Source organism: Pagrus pagrus (assembly GCF_965226575.1).
Source record: "Pagrus pagrus genome assembly, chromosome: 19".
Classification (NCBI taxonomy): Eukaryota; Metazoa; Chordata; class Actinopteri; order Spariformes; family Sparidae; genus Pagrus; species Pagrus pagrus.
This window is the reverse complement of record NC_140203.1, coordinates 20,701,624-20,722,299: the sequence shown is the minus strand read 5'-3', so window position 1 is coordinate 20,722,299 and position 20,676 is coordinate 20,701,624. Positions and strand designations below refer to the sequence as shown.

The window sequence follows — 20,676 nt, the reverse complement described above, 5'->3', positions numbered from 1 at the left end:
GCTTGGGGCCAATGTCAAAGCTCCATCGGGCAGCTCCCTGCGCTTGTTAAATTCATTTTATGGCTCTTGTCACTCCTTGTCTCAAGTGTCTTTCCCAGCCGAGCCACACTTCACATGATACAAGCAGATTATTCTTTTGAAAGATAGCAGCAGGGGCTGGATGCTGTACTACAGTACTGTATGTAAAGCACTGAAGGGCTGACTCCTGCACAAACCTTGTCAGCTTGTTAGGTGAAGTTCATCCCCCCAAAAAGTGCTGTACCTAGTATGTGTAAGAAACTGAAAGGATCTGACATTCAAAGGAGCTCTGACCCACAAAAGGATGGCTTTGTGACAGTATCACAAAGCCAGATGCTGCAGCTGTTTTGCCCGCAGCAGCGACAACAACTAGTTAGGAAGACATCATGTCGTGTATCTCCATTGGTCAGTTTCTATTAGGATCTTTTCAGTTCTTCTGTCTAAAAGGCTTTCTGTTGGACATGCCCGCTGCTTTTAAAAAATACTACTTTGAAGAAATGACCCTCCTTAAGACAATGTTTTCTTTCATGAATAAAAATAATGCTCATTAAAGGGGGTCATTATGCTTCTTCAATTTAGCTCCTTTCCTTCAGTTTGTTATATAGGTTCTTGTGCACGTAAAAAATTTTGAAAGTTAAAAGAATGCACCAACCAGAGCTCCTCTCTCCCACAGAAAACACCTGAAACCCCTTGTCAGTCGTCCCGCCTTAAATTCCTTGACTTTGTCACATCACACTACATCACCATGTCACACGTTTGCATAATGTATGCCTATATATTCACGGTAGAAGTGAAACTAACTGGAAGCTTGAAAACATGACAGAGCCGACCAGAGACACGGTGAGCGCTGGTGGCTCAGGCGTGTGTGAGCTGACCAATGGGAGAGGACTGGGTCTTCAAGAAGGGGGCCTGAAAGAGGCAGGAGTTTTTAAAAATAATACATCTACAGAGCTTGTAGAAAGGTGCAGAATAAAAGTAAAAACATTGTTATGATTGTAAATTTTTAATAAAAATGTTTCTGTCAGGTACAAAATGAATTTGTGTTTATCTCTGTGTCAGAATTCTGACAGTTGGTTGCAGCTTCTAACAAGGTTAGTATAACGCCTTGTGTTTTGTCAGCGATCAAGAGTCTTGGTAGTTGCCAGTTTGTGGGGGAAAAAAACTTAAAAACAGCTGATTTCTGCATTATGCACCCAGCATACGGTGTCGCCTAACGTTAGCTAGCAACATTATCGTAAGCTCGACAAATTGGCCTCCACTTGAGGCTGCAGATGATTTTAACAACAGCGGTGTTGCGACATGAACGCAGTGGAAGGGGGAGACGGAATGCCACATTTACTGTCTGAATCTTATCAATGACACCTTTGAAACAGAGCGTTTCAGACAGAGGGGGAACACAGTATGAGAAAACTGATGCATGTTTGAGCATTAAAGCATGTAAACCTATTCTAAAACCAACCCAACATAAAATGAACCTGAAAATGAGCATCATATGTCTCCTTTAAGAGATTTTTTCAAACAGTCTGCCCTAGCCTAAGTGGCTGGTGCTTCGCAGGAAAGGTAATGAAATGGTGGGTCCACCTGAACAGTAGGCTACATCAATCTGTGATTGTTGAACATGTCATTATACAACCATCGACATTAATATGCTGTAACAGCCCCCACAGCTTACATTTTGTTCTCAAGGCAAACCTCAAAGCCCGGCTGGAGACAGAGTGTATCGTCTGTGTTTGCTCACTTTGAGGCTCACTGCTTTGCACTCATAAAACTTTCACTACATAGTATAACAAGGCTAAACCCAAAGTCAAGTCAGGCAGCTATTTCATATAATATATTGTGTTTTTTTTTGTCTCTTGTGTCTGAATTCTCCAAACCAAATAGCAACTGGAAGATACCATCCCAGGAATTTATCACAGTATGAAGTGAAGGTGGGACTAAATCAAATATTTGAGCGTGTTATGGACTGTGGATAAAACTTTGAATTAGAGAGAAATATCATTGCAGGAGGGCTTCTGTCATCACCCAAAAAACCCTCAATTGCAGCTATTTTTAATCATCCAAAAAACGAAAAAAACATATCAGGGCTCCAAACAAGCATTCTCCCCCTGGTTGGGACAACAGCAGGCTCCCTAATGAGAGAGAGTTTGAAATGCTTCACCACAGTATAAATAAAGAAAATGTCTTGGAAAGCCCGTCCAACAGTCTCCTGGCTCCAACTGAACTCTTGCATTTAAGCCTTCCTATCACAATAATTATGCAACAGGAGGTGGGATCAGGCAGGCTACCCACTCATGCTATAATGATGACCACATATATCCCTCAGCATATCCTCCACAACACCTGCATAATGGACTTATAGAAGGAAGAGCATGGCAGAGCGGCAGACAGCTCCTGCGCCGGTTTGTTTGTGTTGGTGTTGATGCTGATGAGGAGAGCAGATCAACAGGAAAACAAAAAGCAAATCTCGCATTAGACCCAATCTGCCCGCAGCTCTTAAACACTGCATTACATGCTCTCTCTCTCTCTCTCTCTCTCTCTCTCCCTCCTTTTTCTTTCTCCCACGTGCGCGAGAGGCGCGCACACGTCCCCCACGCAGCCGGGCGCGCACACGCGAACCTGCTCGCCGATGCACCGCACAGGAGCCCCTGACAGTGGCCGTGTGCCTGCCCGTGATCGCTGCTGTCTGGCGTCTCCGCCGCTCCGCTGGATGTTTGCGCAGAGGACACCTGGCTCTGCGCTAAACAATCCTCCACCTCTCCACCTTTTTAACTTTTGCGACGTGTGACGGGTTTTGTTTTCTGCTGAGGGCACCTGTTCCAAGACTATGTTCCTATCGGCTGAGAGAAATCTTAAGAGCCAGGCGGTCTGACTTCCAACTTGGGGGCTTGATGGCACGGTTTTTTGTGACAGGTCTGGAAAGTTGCGCTGCGCCAGGGAGCATGGGCGCAAACTTTACGTTTTTTACCGAATCGAGAGACAGTTTTTAGAATGAAGGCAGGTGAGTCACCCCTCGCCTGAGAGGCGCGCACAGCTCCGGGGCTCTCCAGGTACTGGGAAGGAAAAGCACGGAGGAAGTCGTGATCTGTGCGGCGGATTGCGCCACGGAGGACGGAGGGAACGGACCGATGAGACATCATGGGTAAGTAAGTGGAGGGCTGTCTCATATTGAAACGAATGCGCACAGATGATGAAGAGCCCTGGGAGCCTGCGAATCGCCAGTATTATTAGTTGGGCGCACTTGCGGTCAGAACAGTGTGGTTTGATTTTTCCTCCTCTGGCGCATCTGTGAGTGTGTGGATGTTGAGAAAATCTCCCCCTCAAGCCTTTCGCGGCTTATTCCTGCGCAGCGTCTCCAGTGTTTCAGAGCACTACTTTTGCATTTACATTTTTCTTTTGTCTTTTGCAAATATTCCCTGAGATTTAAGACCAGCATCACCTCTCAGAGGTTTTTCGTTTTCTTTTCCAGAATGAAAAGAAAAAAAATACTGCGGGCGGGAGTGTTGGAGGAGAGAGACAGTAATGATCTCACCTTTACGATGTGGAATGTGGACTGAGTTGAGGCTCAACAATAATCTGTCAGACGACGTCCTTCTTTATCACCAAATATCAATGTGACTTTAAATGGCCGATATTTGGTGAGATGTATGGATGAATCTGTTTCCTCCCCCTCCTCCTCCTCCTCGCCCTCTGCTCCCCATTCAAAGCCCCCCTGACATGTTTTGACTCCGTCCTCTCTCTCCCCTGCCTCCCCTCTTCTCCTGACAGCTCTGGGCACCTACAATCTTCTCATCCCACACTGCCTATCACCTCCTCCATTTTACTGGCTGTGGGTGCTCCAAAGCTAAATTCACCGCTCAGCCTCTTAAACCTCACAAACCCACACTTCCCTTTAGTGTTCCAGGAGCTCTACGTTCCGCAGCTCGACTCCAGGTTTTTTTTTTTTTTTTTTTTTTTTTGAATTCTTGAAAATTTTTCTTTGCATAATTGTTTGAGTGGGGGGGGGCTCAGAGAGGCTGTGGGTGTTCAGATTGTCACCGAGTCTGCGATGGAAAATGATGTTGACTTTCATGCAGCATGAATAGAAAGTCGTCCTCACGATGTTCACGAAGTCCCCTTTTCTCTCAGTGCAACTTCTGCTGTCAGATATCTCAGTCAAGGACTGGTATTCATTCGTTGGCACGCGCACGGACGCGCGCGCACGCACGGAACTGGGCTCGTTTGATAGGTGCGGGGAGAGCCGCTCCAGCTGTTTCCAAACGGCTCCACTGTGATTCATTTTGTTTGTCTTGACTTCTCTCTCACTTGTTGGATTTGTGCTGCTGTGTGGTTCCCTTTGTGTGTGTGTGTGTGTGTGTGTGTGTGTGTGTGTGTTTTGTTTGTTTACGCCTAAATTGAGTGAAAGGCTGACACATGCTGGAGGGATGCATGCTGCCCACACATCTGTGCAGAATTGTGGCATTTTTCCAAGTAATGAGCAGTTTAGTGCGACTAATGAGAACATGCTATTACAGTATGAATCGTGTCGTCACGATTACTGTAGGCCAAGATGAGCATTGTTGTAAAAAAAAAAAAATACCGTAAATTAAAGATATGGTGTTACAATATTACTTTGATACAAGTCACCAATACAAATAATACTCGAGTAAAAGTCTTAAAGTATCTAATATTAAATGAACTTAAAGATGTATAAGTGTTGAGCTTCTTGGTCTATCTTCTCTTGTTGTTTATTAAAAATACTAAACTCATTAACAACACTTTGTGTTAGTTCTGAACAATGAGTCGGTTTAAATGAACAGAAGGTTTGCTGGCAATATTTTTTACGGTCTTTAAATTCATTCAGTTAAGCCATTGCATTAGTAAGGATATCAACAAACAGAAGTCTAAATAATGAATAAATAAAGAATAAATGTAGGAATCAACACTACGACCACTGCGGATCGACCAGTCATCGGGTCTGCGAATCAGTGTTTTTTTTTTTTTTTATGTGATTGTAGATGAAATACATGTATTTAAAAATGTTCAATCTGCAAACTAACTAGTGACCACATTTTCTAAAGTCATCAGATTAAAATGTACAATATTTGCCTCCAAAATGTAAAAAGGATTGGAAATACTCAAATATAGTTAAAATACCTCAAATTGAACACAAGTACGGTACTTGAGTGAATGTATCTAGTTGCATTCCGTGACTGGAAATAAATGGTTTCATTTGTTAGGATATCAACACACTGAAGCGTACTCATCGCATCTTCATCCAGCAGCTTGTTTTCCTCGTACACATATGGTAAAGAAAAGTGTATGTTGCCTTCAGGGTTGGAGATTTCTCCAACTAGCAGCAACTGCAGTTGCAGCTAACAAATCATTTTTAAAGGCTTCTGATAGATATTTGTAATAGCTCAGTCCATGTGTGAATAATGTCCATCACAATTTATTCTAAATTGCTGGTTTTACCCAATGAACAATTCTCAGCACCAAAGTATTCAGTTTACAATTATAAAAACAAAGAGGAAAAGCCACAAATCATTTGAGAAGAAGAAACTCGAGAGTGTTTGGCCTGTTTGCTTGATAAATGACTGAAATGTTCTTCAAAAGTGATGGTGTAGTCAAGTTTGCCTAAACTGAGGCCAAGTCATGACCAAGACCAAAGTGTTTAGAGACCAAGACAAGACGAAGACTTTGAGGTGTTGAGACCAAGCCATTTCAAAGGTTAGAGTGTATCGATTCCAAGACAATGCGAGGACTTTCAGGTGTTGAAACCAAATTATGACCACGACAAGAGTGCAACGAGACCGAGACACGATCAAGACCTTGAGGTGTTGAGATTAAATTATGACCAAGACCAGAGTGTATCGAGACTGAGACATGACCAAGACTTTCAGGTGTTGAGACTAAATTATGACCAAGACCAGAGTGTATCGAGACTGAGACATGACCAAGACTTTCAGGTTTTGAGACTAAATTATGACCGAGACCAGAGTTTAACGAGACCAAGACAAAACCAAGACTTTCAGATGTTGAGACCAAGCCATTTCTGAGATTAGAGCGTATCGAGACCAAGACAAGGCCAAGACCAGAGTGTATCGGTTCCAAGACAAAACGAGGACTTTCAGATGTTAAGACCAAATTATGACCAAGACCAGAGTGTAACAAGACCAAGACAAGACCAAGACTTTAAGGTGTTGAGGCCAATTCATGACAGAGACCAGAGTGTATCGATACTAGGAAGATGCCAAACCTTTAGGGATTGAGATCAAGTTTTGACAGGATCCACAGTGTAATGACACCAAGACAATACCATCAAGACATCCAGTGTCTTGATGAGTCCCTCACTGGATGACACACTTGCGCAGAAATGTGGAACATGCAAACCATAGTTTTTCCTCAAATTGATCTGACTTTCTAGATGAATCTCGTCTTTCAATACAAACCATCATGAAGTACAGTATGTTCCAAAAAATTGTTCAATACAGCGATATCCCTGCAAATGTGGTCTTGACTGCTCTTGAAATAAAATCCAGAGTCCTCTTTGTCTGAGACCGATATAGGACTGAGTGAAGGTGCAGTCGACTCTGAGACGAGACTGTGAAAATCGAAGTGGTCTTGAGATTGGTCTCGAGACTAAGACCATTATCTGGTACAAGAACACAATACTCAAACGTATTTCCAACAAATGTCCTTTTTAAATGCATTAGTTCAAAACTAGCATCAAGTAATGTATTTTTTTTTAATTAATAACAGAACGGAACTGGTCTTAACAAGGAAGAAGAAACTTTTGACAAACAAGACCAACACTGATGAATCCGAATCACCTATTTGTTGCCCAAGCTGTCAAGTGTATGACTGCCAAAACAACACATTTGTGCAAAAAGCACAAAGAATAGATGGTAACAGAAAGAAAGAGCGGGGGAAAGTAATGCAGGAGTCATTATGGACAACACAGAGGCCTGATGATCTCCAGTCAGACTGAACACACTTGACTGTTGTAGAACTGTTAAGGCAAGAGCATCATGGCAATTATGCTCAAATAACCTTCAATTTATTCAATAATCCATCAGTTTCCTCGAGCAGAGACAGTAATTGGTCCACGGAGCACATTTCTGTTAAAGCTAAGCAGGATTTCTTTTTAAAAAAAGTAACCTGTTTTTTTGTCTTTCCACTTTTTCGAGCCTTTAATAATGCACATAATTAGATGCCTCAGTGTTATTCAATGGTTTGCCATTGGCACAAAACCAACAACTTTCCCTGCAGCTTGAAGACCATGAATGGAGTCTTAGACAATAGATGTGGGTCTAGTTTCTCAGCTCTATACATTCACTTTCATGGTCAAATTGCCAAGTTTTCTTTATGAAATCAAATATACAGCTTTAATTGAAGGACAAGGTCTCTCTGATCTTTTAAAACTTAAGCACAAACACAACATTGTCTACCTGTATGTTAGACAAAAAACCTGCTTTAAAACAAAAGGGAGAAGAAAAAATAACTAACCTTGGGTCTAAATGGCTGCAGCTGTGGCTCCCTTTAAAAAAAAGCTGAAGCCATCAATGAGGATTATTCTGTCAGTGTGAGGCATGTTTCCTCATTCTGAGCCTGACTGAAAGTCCCCATCAGGCACTTTTTGCAGCAGTTTAGTAATATTCATTTCACCACTACCCACACACGCAATCAAACCGTCACAACACGACACATCACATACTCCCTTTCACTCTACCTCTAGGTCATTCATTTGAGTTTTGACTGCAGGACTCTCATTGCAACATTTCTAAGTTTGGGGTTTTCTTCTCCTTTTCCTTTTTCCTTAAATTTGGAATTAACTGCGAAAGACTTCTCAAAACAATGTTTCCTCCACGTTCAGCTGAAATATGGGCAGAGATGCAAAACTGAGAGCAGAGTCTGGCAGTAAGCACTGAGAGCTGAGCTTGCACAAAAAAAAACGACTGCAACAAGAGGCACATGATATTGTATTGTGTAGTTTGTATTTTGCTGAAGCACACTCCAGCCCACGTTTGGTTGTCATGGTATTTCACATTTGATTATGCTGCTTTTTCATATTTTGGATGTATTTTCCAAGTTGTTAGTCCCTCAACCTAAATAACAAAACGATCTTGTGAACGAACAGTGTGCTTTCTGATCCGCCACCAATGTGGTTAAGGTTTGATTTAAGCAATTAAAACTACTTCTTTAAAGGGTAACTCCAACAATTTTACATATTTAAAGTGTGTTTACAGGTCTTGGGAAGTACTACTGCATGTGTTTTAAAAAATGGTATAAAGCCTTTTTTGGCTCCAGATGAAGCTGCATGTAATCTTATAAATTGCCTCCAGTGATGTCACTCAGTGGCTAAAATGCATTGTGGGTATTATAGGCAGTAGGCTTTGACAAACAAGAAGAATGCGTGAATGAAAAAAGGCCACATTTCTGGTTCTGCTGTATCGATTTGGATCATTGTGCAATAATAGACGTGGACTGCTTTTCAAAACCTGGCGCCTACATTGCCCACAATGCAACATGATGGTCATGGTTAAAGGTAGGGCTGCAACTGAGGATTATATTCATTATCTATTAATCTGCTGAATATTTCCACAATTAATAGATTCATCTTTTACGCAATATTTTTAAAAATGTGAAAAAATGGTCATCACAACGTCCAAGAACTCAAAGTGACGTCTTCAAATTGCCTCTTCTGTCCAATCAGCAGCCCAAACTGAAAAGTCTTTACTGCTATCATCAATGACAAAGAAAAGCAGCAAATCCTTACATTAAAAAAAAAAGCTGGAACCAGCAAAGGTTTGCTTGAAAATGAGTGAAATAATTGGCAACTACTTTTCTTTCACAAGATTAATCAAAAGATTGTTGCTGCTCTAGTCAAAAGAAACCAACGCCAACTGTTGGTGGGAGACAAGATGTTAACTGTGGTTTCTGGTGTTACAGTCACATTATAACAACATGAAAATACTCCTGCCTTTACAACTCAATGACATCAGTCTTGATCTGTACAGCCACAAGATGTAGCTTATCAAAAAAAAAAAGACAAAAGAAAAAAAAAAAACACTCTTGGGTCATTTTATGTGTTTTAAGCTCCCCATAAACTAGGTTTGAATACTTGCATAGTATAGTCATATTATACGTATGAGGATATAGCACATTTTCTAGGAAAATGTAATGCTTATATAACACGGAAAGGCCTCTTTCTCATTACATGTTGATTCATATTCTCAACAAATGCACTGCACTTACGCACTCGAGTAAGTACACTGTATTTGTAATGCTTTGTGCTCAATTGTTTTGAGCACTCGACTGTACTTTCGTGGCTCTCATCCGTAGACTCTCTGTGCTGTTTGAGATGATTCTTGTGTGGGCGGTAAGAGAGGTTGGTAATGTTTGAGTCTGTTGTGGGGACCGGTCTGTGGGATAACTTGCAAAGTATGGTTTTCTGGACTGTGTCATACATTTCATACCTAAACCACATACACGTGACAAAGTTAGACCCTCTTTTGGATACTCGACCTCTTTTAGCTTCTAGACCAAAAAGAGTGGCTTTGGTGTCTCATTCTCACTATTTGTTTGTGTTGCCCTAATGCAAATTTCCTGCCCTCATCTCTGCTGTGCAGAGCAAAGTGTCGTCCAAATAATGAAAACCATTGCCAAAAAGGGAAAATAAATGAAAGAAAAAGATATAGTTTAATAATCCACTTTATCTTCGCAGGATATAAATATATATATATATTGTCCCATTGCACAGCCCTAACTGTCATCACATATTTTTTGTAAACCCTTATTGGTGCATGCATAAGAGCCCCGCCCCTGACAAACCAATAGAGGAGCTTGGACAAAAAAACACAAACACAGAAACCTCTGATGTTAAATAGCCCACACTGTTCCACCAACTTTGGCAGAAAAAATATGTGAGTTCACGGAGCAGCCCATAGCTCATAATAAAATGCTGATTTAGAGATTAGGTCTCCGGGGGCCTTTAAACAAATGACCGTTGCTTTCATTTTTCTGATGAGGACAGCCTCTTTGCGTGAAGTATGAAGCCCCAGAAGGGACATGGAGAAAAATAGAGATAGGAGAGAAGCTAATTTAAACATACAGGCTAATGGTTTTAAGTTCACCGGGACATCTGGGAAACAACAGCAACACCGACAACAGTCATGTTTTTGGTATGCACCTATAGTATGAATGATGTTCAGATCAGGAGGAATAATTTGATTTATAATCGCTGCAGTTTTTATGCCAAAGGGTTTTTATTTTTAATTCAGTTGCATTCCTTTACATCTGTGCACGTTGTGCTTTTATTCTGAAGGGATTCATGCCTGAAAGAAAAATTGGTCTTTATTTAATAATAATAATAATAATAATAATAATACATTTCTCTTATATAGCGCTTTTCAAGGTACGCGGAAACACTTTACAGGTTGCTCTCATCTATAATGTTTCGACATCCCTTCCAGTGGCTCCGCCGTTAGGTCTGGTGTGGGGCGGTAAGAATCCAAGGTTCAAGTAACTAGTAAATACATGTACCGCTATAATTAATTTTTCAAGGCAAAATGAGACAGTTACTGAATGTGCCACAGAAATTATTAACTAGACTCTGCTCATTGGGACTGACTAATCACTGATATAATGTCATGAATTCTGATGAAAAAGAGTATTGCTTCCCACTCTCCTGAATTGGTTTGCAATTGACCTTCACTGAGTACCAGAATAACACACACACACACACTTATCAGTCATGATGTCGTCTCCTCAGCCTTTACAACAGGCTCGCCTCACAGTAGCCAGCTTAAACATCTCGGGTTTGTGCTGATCTTTTGACACCAGCACTCATATCGATCAACAGAGCTCTCTGCCTCCCTGCACACTTTTCTGAAACCAATAACTTTTTCCGGTGTGTGTGCGTGTGGAGGTCCGCAGGAAGGCCAGAATCAGTCAAGATCCTGATGTGTGTGATACTATGGTGCCTGTGAAGAGTTTCAGCTGTCACTTTGTGACAGACCGAGTCTGGATGTTAAACGCTGTGGGCGTCAAGGTTGAAAACTTTGGGTGATGTGGCTGATTTACTGGGCTCGACTATCACAGACACAAACTCTCTTCCTCATGCAGTTCCCTGCTGTGTGAGGCAGAATGTATGACTTAAGAAACTCCACCGTCTGTACGTCTGTCCAACTCTTTCGAATGCGATATCTCAAGAACGCCTTGAGGGAATTTCTTCAAATTTGGAACAAATTCACTATGATTCAGTGATGAACTGATTTAGATTTGGTGGCCAAAGGACAGAGGTCAGGTCACTGTGACCTCAAAAGACACATTTTGGCCATAACTCAATAATTCATTCAAAAGGTACAAAAAAATGTGTCGTACAAATGTCAGATAGGATTAAATGATAAAGTTGTGACATTTGATATCCAAAAGGTCAGAGGTCAAATGCGCTATGACATCAAAATATTCTGCAAAAAATGTTCTGGCCATTATTCAACTCTCTGAAACAGCACTGGTGTGCAGAGGCATACAACCACCATGCAGTAAGGCAGTAGCCTTAGAAAGGAAATGTGTAGTGCCTGTTCCTTTATAAGGTGATCATTTAAATATAATAAGGGTCAGGTCAACTAAAAGTCTGACCATAACCCAATCAGACTTCTTAAATGTCTGAATCCAGGCGTGGATTGGCCATCTGGAGCATTCCTGGTTGCCGGGCAAGCTGATTGGCCTGGAGTGTCAGGCCAGTGTTAAAAATGCTAAAATTAAAAAAAACAGTGCATCAGAGAGAAAACAACACAGGGCAGCTAGCTAACAGTCAGCCCCTGATGGTCTGCAATCACGCCGTAGCGTGGCGAGAAAATGGACAGCACAGGAGGCAGAGAGAACAAGAGAAAGAGAAGATGCAAAGCTGAGAAGGAGCACATTAAGAGGAGAAAAGCTCGGGAGGAAAGTGCTTTAAGATTACACATATCACAGCAGGGGACATGGTTGGTGTTTAAAGTGGAGGGCCGCCGTCAGCACGCCATAACTACCTTCCCCAAGTTGATTCTATGTAATATAAACTTAATCATGTTGTGGAAAACAGAAGATGCAGATGCATGGAAGTGATCTAAAGAGCTGTGTACTCTTTTCTGCCAAAAGTGCACAGAACAGATGCATGAATATTCATAGCCTTAAAGGTGCAGAATGCAGGAATTGTCCATCTGTCAGATTCATACTCAAACAGACAAATACGGGGCAAAATATCACCAGAGTAACTGCTGCTAACTTTAGCTGCCATTAGCTATTGAGCTCAGTCAGCTGTAGCTAGCAGTATGGACTGGGAGTTGGGAGAACGGGAGAGTGTTGGCGTTTAGCCAGGCTAGCAGGTTGGCATGCTAACCTCTGCAGCACAATACACAGACGTCATTGCGTCAAAACTGATATTTCTTCACATTCTGCAGATAATTCGAGACAATTTTTAAACTTTTTTTCCCCAGTTAAACTCTTTTTTAATTATACTGGCACGAAAAGTAATCTAAAAAATAATAGAAAAAAACGCAGTGTACATGGTCTCTTGTGAACGTGGACTGATGTTAGATCCCCGCCTGAATTATTATCCCAGTCCGCCACCGTCTGAGTCTTAAATTTAGAGATATTTCTTCCATATCAAATAGTTTCCATTTTGCTTTAATCAGTGAAGGGTAAGTAATCATTAAGCTTTGTGCATCATTGATGGTGGAATTAAGCCACTGCTATAAGAAAGATAAGCAGAGCAGTGGCTGGATAAAAAAGCAGATATCAAGGCAAACATACGTACCCTGTTTCATTACGTTAATTATATATTGCTGCAGTTTTTTCTGTTTCTCATGTATCTTTATCAGGCACCAACATTCCTGTCGCATTAAAACATTGCAGCAATAGATAGTTAAAGTTTTAATGGGAATATACCCATCCACTTTTGCCCATCTCTTAAGTACCTTTCACTTTCAGTTTTCAAACAGTGCATATGTTGTTTTTGTGATGTTTTAATTAAAGTAGTAGGGTACACAAACCTAAACAGATGTAGGATTACTGGATAATCATGAGGCTCAAAGTCACTGAGATATCAGGCAGCACTGTGGCTGAGAGGAGCCAGAGGCACCGGACCAGAATGATTTGGCCGAGGCTCCTCTAAAAAGTCAGTTTTCCAAGTGGACTTCTGTCCAATATGTTTCATTAAGGCAGCCTTTTTCTACAGCAGGCAGCGTTCACGGCCAGAAAAAAACTGCTGGTGTAAAAATGTTGACATTCAAAAATAACCAATTAGCCTTTCTAAAGGTTCCCTCCTCGCAAATTATATTTCATGCGGGCAATGATTTCTGAGACAATTGTTTGTGACCTTTGTCATACCGACAGTAATTATTTATGAATTATTTTTTACAATACAGCTGCTCTTATTGCTATTGAAGCTTCTTATATTTGAGGATTTGCTGCTTGTTAAAAGTTAAAAACACACTATTTAACATGCCACTGTCGACTGCCGAGTTCTGGGAAATACCTATTTTTCAGTTGTTGTTCAGTTGTTTAACTCGAAATGTGATCAGAAGCATGCTTTACTGAAAAAAATAAAGTCTAAATAAAATGTATATATGTTGAAATATTACCCATATGCATGGATGAGGCCATTGCAATTACATACAACTTAGGAGGTATTATCTTCCCTGTACTATGTCCAACAGAATGCCCCTTTTACTTAAACTAAAAAATACCTGTAAATCATTTACTTAGATTACAACTATTTTTACTCTTGCTTTAGGGGTCAGTACTGAACTCTGTACTTTTAGGGGTGCCAACTTAATTGTGATGGTGCTACCGTGCACCAGTTCACAATAAATCTAACAATGCCAAATTCTCATAAGCGTGGGATGGCAGCAAAAGGGCGACAAGCCACAGTGAGTCACTCGCTGCAGTATTTGTAATGTAAGATACAAAGTTGACCAAGGCAACACCTCTAACCTGAGGAAAATCCTGGTCAGTCACAAAATTTTAAATCCTGCCTGAACCCCAAGTTCCCTGCAGCACCCAGAGCTCATGTTAGCACGCCTGCAGCCGGCCAGTTAAACCTTCTCATGAAAGGCTAAACCTTAAGTGAAGCTTCAACAACTTCATTGACATCTTGAGGTAATTAATTAACTAACTGTATAAGGTTTTGCTGGAAACTGAGCTTTTTCCACTGTCCTTGTTGACGTTATCTAAGTATTTTTAGTGGCTCAAGGTAAAACTCAGCTGCTGGCTGCGACAGAAATTCCTCACCGACATAATGTTCAGTGCGACCAAACGGTATGTGAGTTTTTTTTCGACATCCAAACCCCTTGAAAGGATACCGTCTGATAAACTACTTTATTAAAACTTTCCAGCTGAGACAACATTAGCATTCTCCCGTCCTCTCACACAGACTGCAGTTTAATCCTCTCTCCCTCCACCTCTCTCTCTTCACTCTCACTCATTCTGTCCCTGTCACACCATGACTTCTCCACATGTATAGATTTTTATACATATCCTCTCGTCTTTCTGTCTCTCTGACCCCCCTGCTGCTAGCTTCCCTGTGGCAAACACAGCTAATCATGGAATTCCTATCTCTCCTCCTCCCGCCGTTTATTGACTTGATCTGCGACAAGATCTACATTGAAATGAAACATGTCTTAAATTAGATTAAAAATTAGGTATTTATTTTATTTTATTAGCATTAGCTCAAAACTCTAGCAAAGCGTCACTGTTGCTGTCTTCAAACAAACGTGATCGTCTTAGGTGTCAGGTTGTGCCATGTGGTTACTAAAAGTCACGCCTGTCAGTCAATCAGTGGTCCTGGCGTCTATGAGAAATGATAAACAAGTCAATCAATAGACATGGAGTCCAGCAAGGCTGCCCTGAACTTCCAGTGATAACTTGATGTACGTTGCAGGCAGTTCCTCTTGTAGATGGGTCTGAATTCTATATGTTGCTAATCCCATTGATCCTGAATGTTACTGCTCAGACTTAGTAAATCAATACACCTAATCATGGCATTAGGTCTTTAAGTGGTAATAATTCAGACCTTTCTCTTTTTTCCTACAAAGTGGCCAGCAGGCAGAGCTGGAGCAATCCGTCTGTCTTCATTACCCTCTTTCACTGCCATGCTTGAGTAGGTCATGGACCACTAGACCTCGGTTACTACAGCCCACACTAATCCAGAAAGAATAACTGAGCAAACAAAATTGGCAGTTCATTTTAATTAAATTGGAATGGATGTGGCCCCATTTAAGTGGTATTTTGCCATTACTGGTGTGATATTAACCGGCCATGCTCTATTTTTCCATACATCTTCTCCCTGTTGTAATATACAGTGAGTATTTTGAACGGGCTGCTCCTCCCGTCTCTGCATGTTTGTGCAGCTCAAGTCGTAGTAAAAGAAGCTTTTATCGTAAATCAGCCGTTTTATACTGCTTCGTGCATTTGCTGCGAGTTGGAATTACAGCTGACTCCAATTTTCAAATTAATGGGCGTAAAATAATGGGTTTTAAGTGTGTAAAAGGTACTTCATTTCAATATTGTAATGCCACCAAGTCCAATTAATCACCGTAGCATGATGGGCCCCGCGACCGGTAATATGTCACATACTTCTGTGCCCCGAAAGTATTTTTAATTTTACGTGCCTTAAATCTGAGTGAACACACTCGATAATGTAATATATCACACATGCAGCTGTGCCTGGGGATTTTGCTTGCCTAAGCTCGATCCCACGTCGCACGCTTTAAAATCCCCCGGCTCCTGTGTCAGGGAGGACGACAGTCTGGGAGGGGAAGGAAGGCAGGAGGTGGGGTCGGAGAGAATAACAAGTCCGTATCTGAAGCTTCAAGTTATGTAAAGAAGCACAATATCTTGTACAGTACAACCTCCTAGTCTTTCAGAATGCACCATATATGTCTTTTATAGGCTATATTTTTTAAAGAGGAGTGGCAAAGACAAGAAAAGTGGGGTGGGGGTGGGGAGGCATTAAAAAAAAAAGTTATTTACTTTATTGAAGGTAAACCGAACAGTAGCACATACAAATGCAAGTGAAAATAAAGAGAAAGGAGACTTGATATTTGTGAATAGAAAATGTAGCATACAGTAGGTGTTGATCAATTATTCAAGAGTGCTACCATCTGGATTATTATAGTAACAAACAGTATCTCTAAGGTTGAAAGAGTAGACAAAGTAAGTAGGCTCAAAAAAGCGAGACCCTTGTTCTCGGCGAGATTTTCTGTCAAAAAAAGGGAAGCGATCGTTTCTATACTTTCTTTACAAGAGGTACCAGTGTATTTTATGTACAATTTTGAAATGTGCTTCCTTAGCCTGCTTTGAAATGCAGCATATGTCAGGTAAAAGCCGCGCCCTTCTGCATTTTATGCTCTCAAGCTTAGAGCTCCAGAAAAACTTTCCCAAGCAGAGTGTAATGACGTAAAAGTAAAGGTAAAAAATGTAGCATGTAATCAGTAAATCTATATCTAAAATGTCAACTGTACATTTATGTGTATAACCTTGAAAAGATGCCACAAAGAAAGCCTCCCTTCTAATGTGCACAACCTTTGCTACAGTGGATCATTTAATAAGAAATGGTAGATACAGTATATTTTGTTTTTTTGCGCACTTTTCATTTCTTCCAAGTGCTCCAGCATGCGGCCTTAGCACTATTGGCCAACACACTTGGGCACTCTGGGTAATAGCCTTTGCATCAGTGCTCAGAGCAGCGTGCATTCAAATGAAATATCAACTTGTCGCACGGCCAAGGAAGAAGACAGCCGACTCCTTTGGTCCTGCCAGAACCCACTCCGTCCCTGGGGAGGGGAGGGGAGGGGAGGGGAGTGGGGGAGCGGCTTACTTTTATGGGATTTCAGAGAGGTTGCAATTGGAACGTGACTGTAGGTGAGGTAATTGGGGTGAAAAAAAAAAGATATGTTTGAAGGGAATTGCATAATAATTTAACTTCGTGCTGTGTTGTGCATCTGCAAAACCCCATTCCAGTTGACATTTAGTGTGAGTGTTTGAGTCTAACTTCAGCTAACTGCTCCCAGTCAGTCAGTAGTTGAGCCCAGAGGGACACCGGAGCACAGAGCCTGTTTTTTTTTAATTAATATTTATTGGCTGCAATGTCATCTTTATCAGACGTAATTTGTGTCGGAGCTTTATTCGTGACACACGATAAAAAAGTAAAAGAAACTGTGCTCCAGTTTTGCTTTGAGGCACAACTACCCATTCCCTGGCTGGAGTGCAGTACACAGCCTTTCACCGGCTGAAGAATTCTCATTTTAAAACACCTTGAAATGAAGGACTTACCGTTCCAAAAGAACGCGTATTAATGAAACCTAAACTAAATAAAACTTAAAAGGGATCCGTGCCAATTTAATACTTCAAAGTCTGTTTTTCGGTCTTGGGGAATACTACGTGAAGAAAGTTGTATAAATCCTTTTGTGGCTCTAGAGGGGAATGCGCAAAATCTGATAAACTGCCTCAAGTGATGAGAGAAGAATGCGCGGAATAAAAAGGCTGATGTCTCCGTTTCTGCTGCATTGATTGCTGTACTAACTGCCCATCATAACACAGTGCTACAGGAGTGCAGCGCTAAACTGGTGCAGCTCTCATTTAATTTAGGATTTAATCAATGTTTTAATATTACCTTCAGATTCCAATTCATCATGTCATCAAATCTTGCATTTCTCCGAGGATTTAACAGGGATGCAGTTTTGAAGGATGGCAGCAAACCTTTGTTGGCCGAGTCTCAGAGATGGATTCTCTGCAGAAAAAAAACAGAGATCCCGCAGGCTCGGACCACTGTTCTGTGATAAAAAATAAATCTAACACCAGCTTCCGACAAGAAGCTGAAAACAACAGGAAGAAAATGACTCCAGACTTGGAAGCTGTTTGGAACAGATGTACCCAAGTGATAATTACACGAATGTGTCGTTCTGTGTTTGCAGTAGTACAAGTTGTTCAAATCTCCCAAGATATAACTTCTAGGAGATATGAAATCTCTGAAACCCTCCGGCACTGATTGGTCATGCTCGGCTAAGAAGAGGGAGCCAGGTAAACAGATGTGTGTGTGCAGCTTACCACAGGAGATCAGATCTTCCTCTGAGGGCGAGCAGATAGCACTGCCAGCCTGAACCACGGCTGCAGGATTTTATTTATTTTTAAGGCTCTGACCTGATGTGTTTGTCCTCCAGTGACCGCGAGAGTATACAGATTTTATATAATTTTGCTTCATCTTTTATCTTTTTACTTTATAATTTAACATTTCAGCTTTCAAAATCATTTCAAGGCTGGACAAAGTGCAGCATGTGCAGTGTGTGATGCACGATGCCTGTGTGATGCACGAAACACCATATATAACACCATTAGCATAAGACTGGAGTCTATCATAAAGCTTTATCTCACTTCCTGTTTTTGTAGGTGTCACTGCCAGGAATCACAAATCCCTTTACAAGTGGGGTCTGAAAGGACATTTCAGGTGAATTTCAACCAGGTGTATTTCCTTGTATTGTGGCTCTACTCGTCATGCAAACTTTGCGCCTGCCACCTTGGTTCTTGAGATTTGGCGTGACGAGGACCCGCCCAAAACATTGTATATTTAGGGGGGAATCTGTGCAAGCCTCCTACAGCTTTTGAAATAGACATAATCTGCACACAAATCAATTCAAACATGTCTCGGACTAAAAATAAACACAGAAAGAGGCCGTCAGGGACGGCTAATGTGGCTAACTGCATAGGGACATACAGTACATCTGGGGCAGCTCTGTCTGACTTGCCCTTATCACCCTGCAGCATCATGGCCAAGTAGAGAGCTTTAGACTGGCAGGTGCTCGAAGTTGGAAAGTGGGCAACTGGAACATGATTTTAAAACTCAATACACCAACATAATTTAACATCTTTTAAAAAAGTAATATGGTGGTCAGAAAGACTGGGGGTGTGAATCTTTGGCAGGCTCATGATTAAATTTGACTCCAGTTCTTGGATGTCTGATCCAGAATGGATTTTCAAATCCAAATCAGCTTTCGATTCTTGAGCGATTCTCGATTCAATGAATTAAAAAGGGGCACTATTTTAAGTCTTTTGCTTAATCTGCTGAAATACAATGTGAAACACAACTGGAATTTAAGATAAATGATCTACAGCATCAATAGCTGAATGAATTAATTTGAATTAATGCCTGTATGTGGACAACAAAATAAGGGGGTGTGCTCTGCTGTGTTTTTAGGGTTATAAGTCCAGCAGCGAGAGCAGCCTCTCTGCTGCACTGTTAGCTCCCGGGGGGCCATCGCTGTACAAGACGCTGAGTGGGCGCAGTCTGAGCACCGAGTTATTTTCTTCAGCATGTTGTCAGCGGGTCTCGTTAGTTACTGTTGACCGCTGCTCCGCTCCGTAAATATCACATCGTAACGTCTCTTGACGACAAAAAAAAGTATTCACAAACATGCCTACTTCACATTCATCTCATGCTACGGTAATTATTGGGTCATTAAATAAAAGAAATGTTCTCAACCACTGCCTTTTTTGAACAATGGGTTACTAGCGTGTGCACATTTCAAATTGTCCAGGCGCTGCACCTCAACATCACGCTTTTAATCAACACTGCGAAAAACGTTTTTTGACATTCATGAATACATTCTTGATTTTTTTTTTACCCACCCCTACTCACACTAAGAGCGATTATTGAAGCCTGCCATTTAATGCTCCTATGGTGCGCTGCAGGCATCAGATTTGACAATGCCAACACCACAGAATCGACAGTATTTTCAGAAAAATGGCTGTTTATATGTAGTACTCAGGTTTCTGCGACACGCACACATGAACCCATGCAGCGCGTCGAAACCCAAAATAAAAACTATGCCTTTGTCTTTACGTCGCTCCAATAGTGTCCTCTCCTCCTATCACAAGTTTTCACAAAAGCTAATTTTGGTCATTACTGATGAGAGATTTCGAGGCAGCATGTCCTCACAGGGTGCAGCACCTCAGCTGTGATATCTCTCGCTCTCCCTCTCGCTGTCTGCCTCCAAATGTGCATCCGAGGCAACTCCGGTCACCGGGTCCTCATTTGACGTTCCGAATCAAAACGAGGTTGGAGTGCTGGCGTCGAGGCAGTTTGACGCGCTGCATAATGCCTCTGATGTGCGTTCGGCCATTTAAAACAATAGGTGTACTTCAAAAGACGCGCGTCAGACGCTTTTAGCATGTTTGGCCCTTGCGACGAACAGAAACAAGGCAGCTGTCAAAACCTGCACATTCTTTTATCCTTAACGGCAAAGCAGTTGAGAGCAACTTGCTCTCTACGTCTTGTAAAGGACGCCAAACAATGCACACATAATACAGCTGTGAACACTTACAGGCAGTTAAAGTTCCCCCAGTGGAATAAAATCCCCCAAATTATTTTATTTCTCCTGCTCATTTTATTTACGGCTCAATTACTATTAATTGTGAAGTGTTTCTCTTGTTATGGGCCCCGGGCAAAAAAACTCTGAAATATACCTTGACATAAGTGGACTTTGGACATCAGGTCTCCCCTCTACATGTGCTTTATGCCTATTTATCTGAAGCCGACTTTCACTTTGACAATTTACGGTATTTATTCAGAGCACCCAGGCGAGAGGCCCCAATCAAATGGAAGAGGAGACACATTAATGGAGGCAGAAGAACAAAGGCAAC

At 41.5% G+C, this 20,676-nt stretch overlaps 1 protein-coding gene across 2 annotated transcripts in view; it reads left to right on the top strand.

The window, feature by feature from the left end:
* Nucleotides 1-2,625: 2,625 nt before the first annotated feature.
* Nucleotides 2,626-20,676, top strand: part of lrrtm4l1 (leucine rich repeat transmembrane neuronal 4 like 1) — a 65,992-nt gene continuing 47,941 nt past the window's right edge. For both annotated transcript variants that reach the window (XR_014624820.1, XM_084383328.1), the window contains exon 1: nucleotides 2,626-3,157. Coding sequence is in view for 1 of the 2 variants with exons in the window: in XM_084383328.1 (XP_084239454.1) it covers nucleotides 3,154-3,157 (4 nt within the window). In the remaining variant the exon portion in view is untranslated. The remainder of the gene's footprint in view (nucleotides 3,158-20,676) is intronic.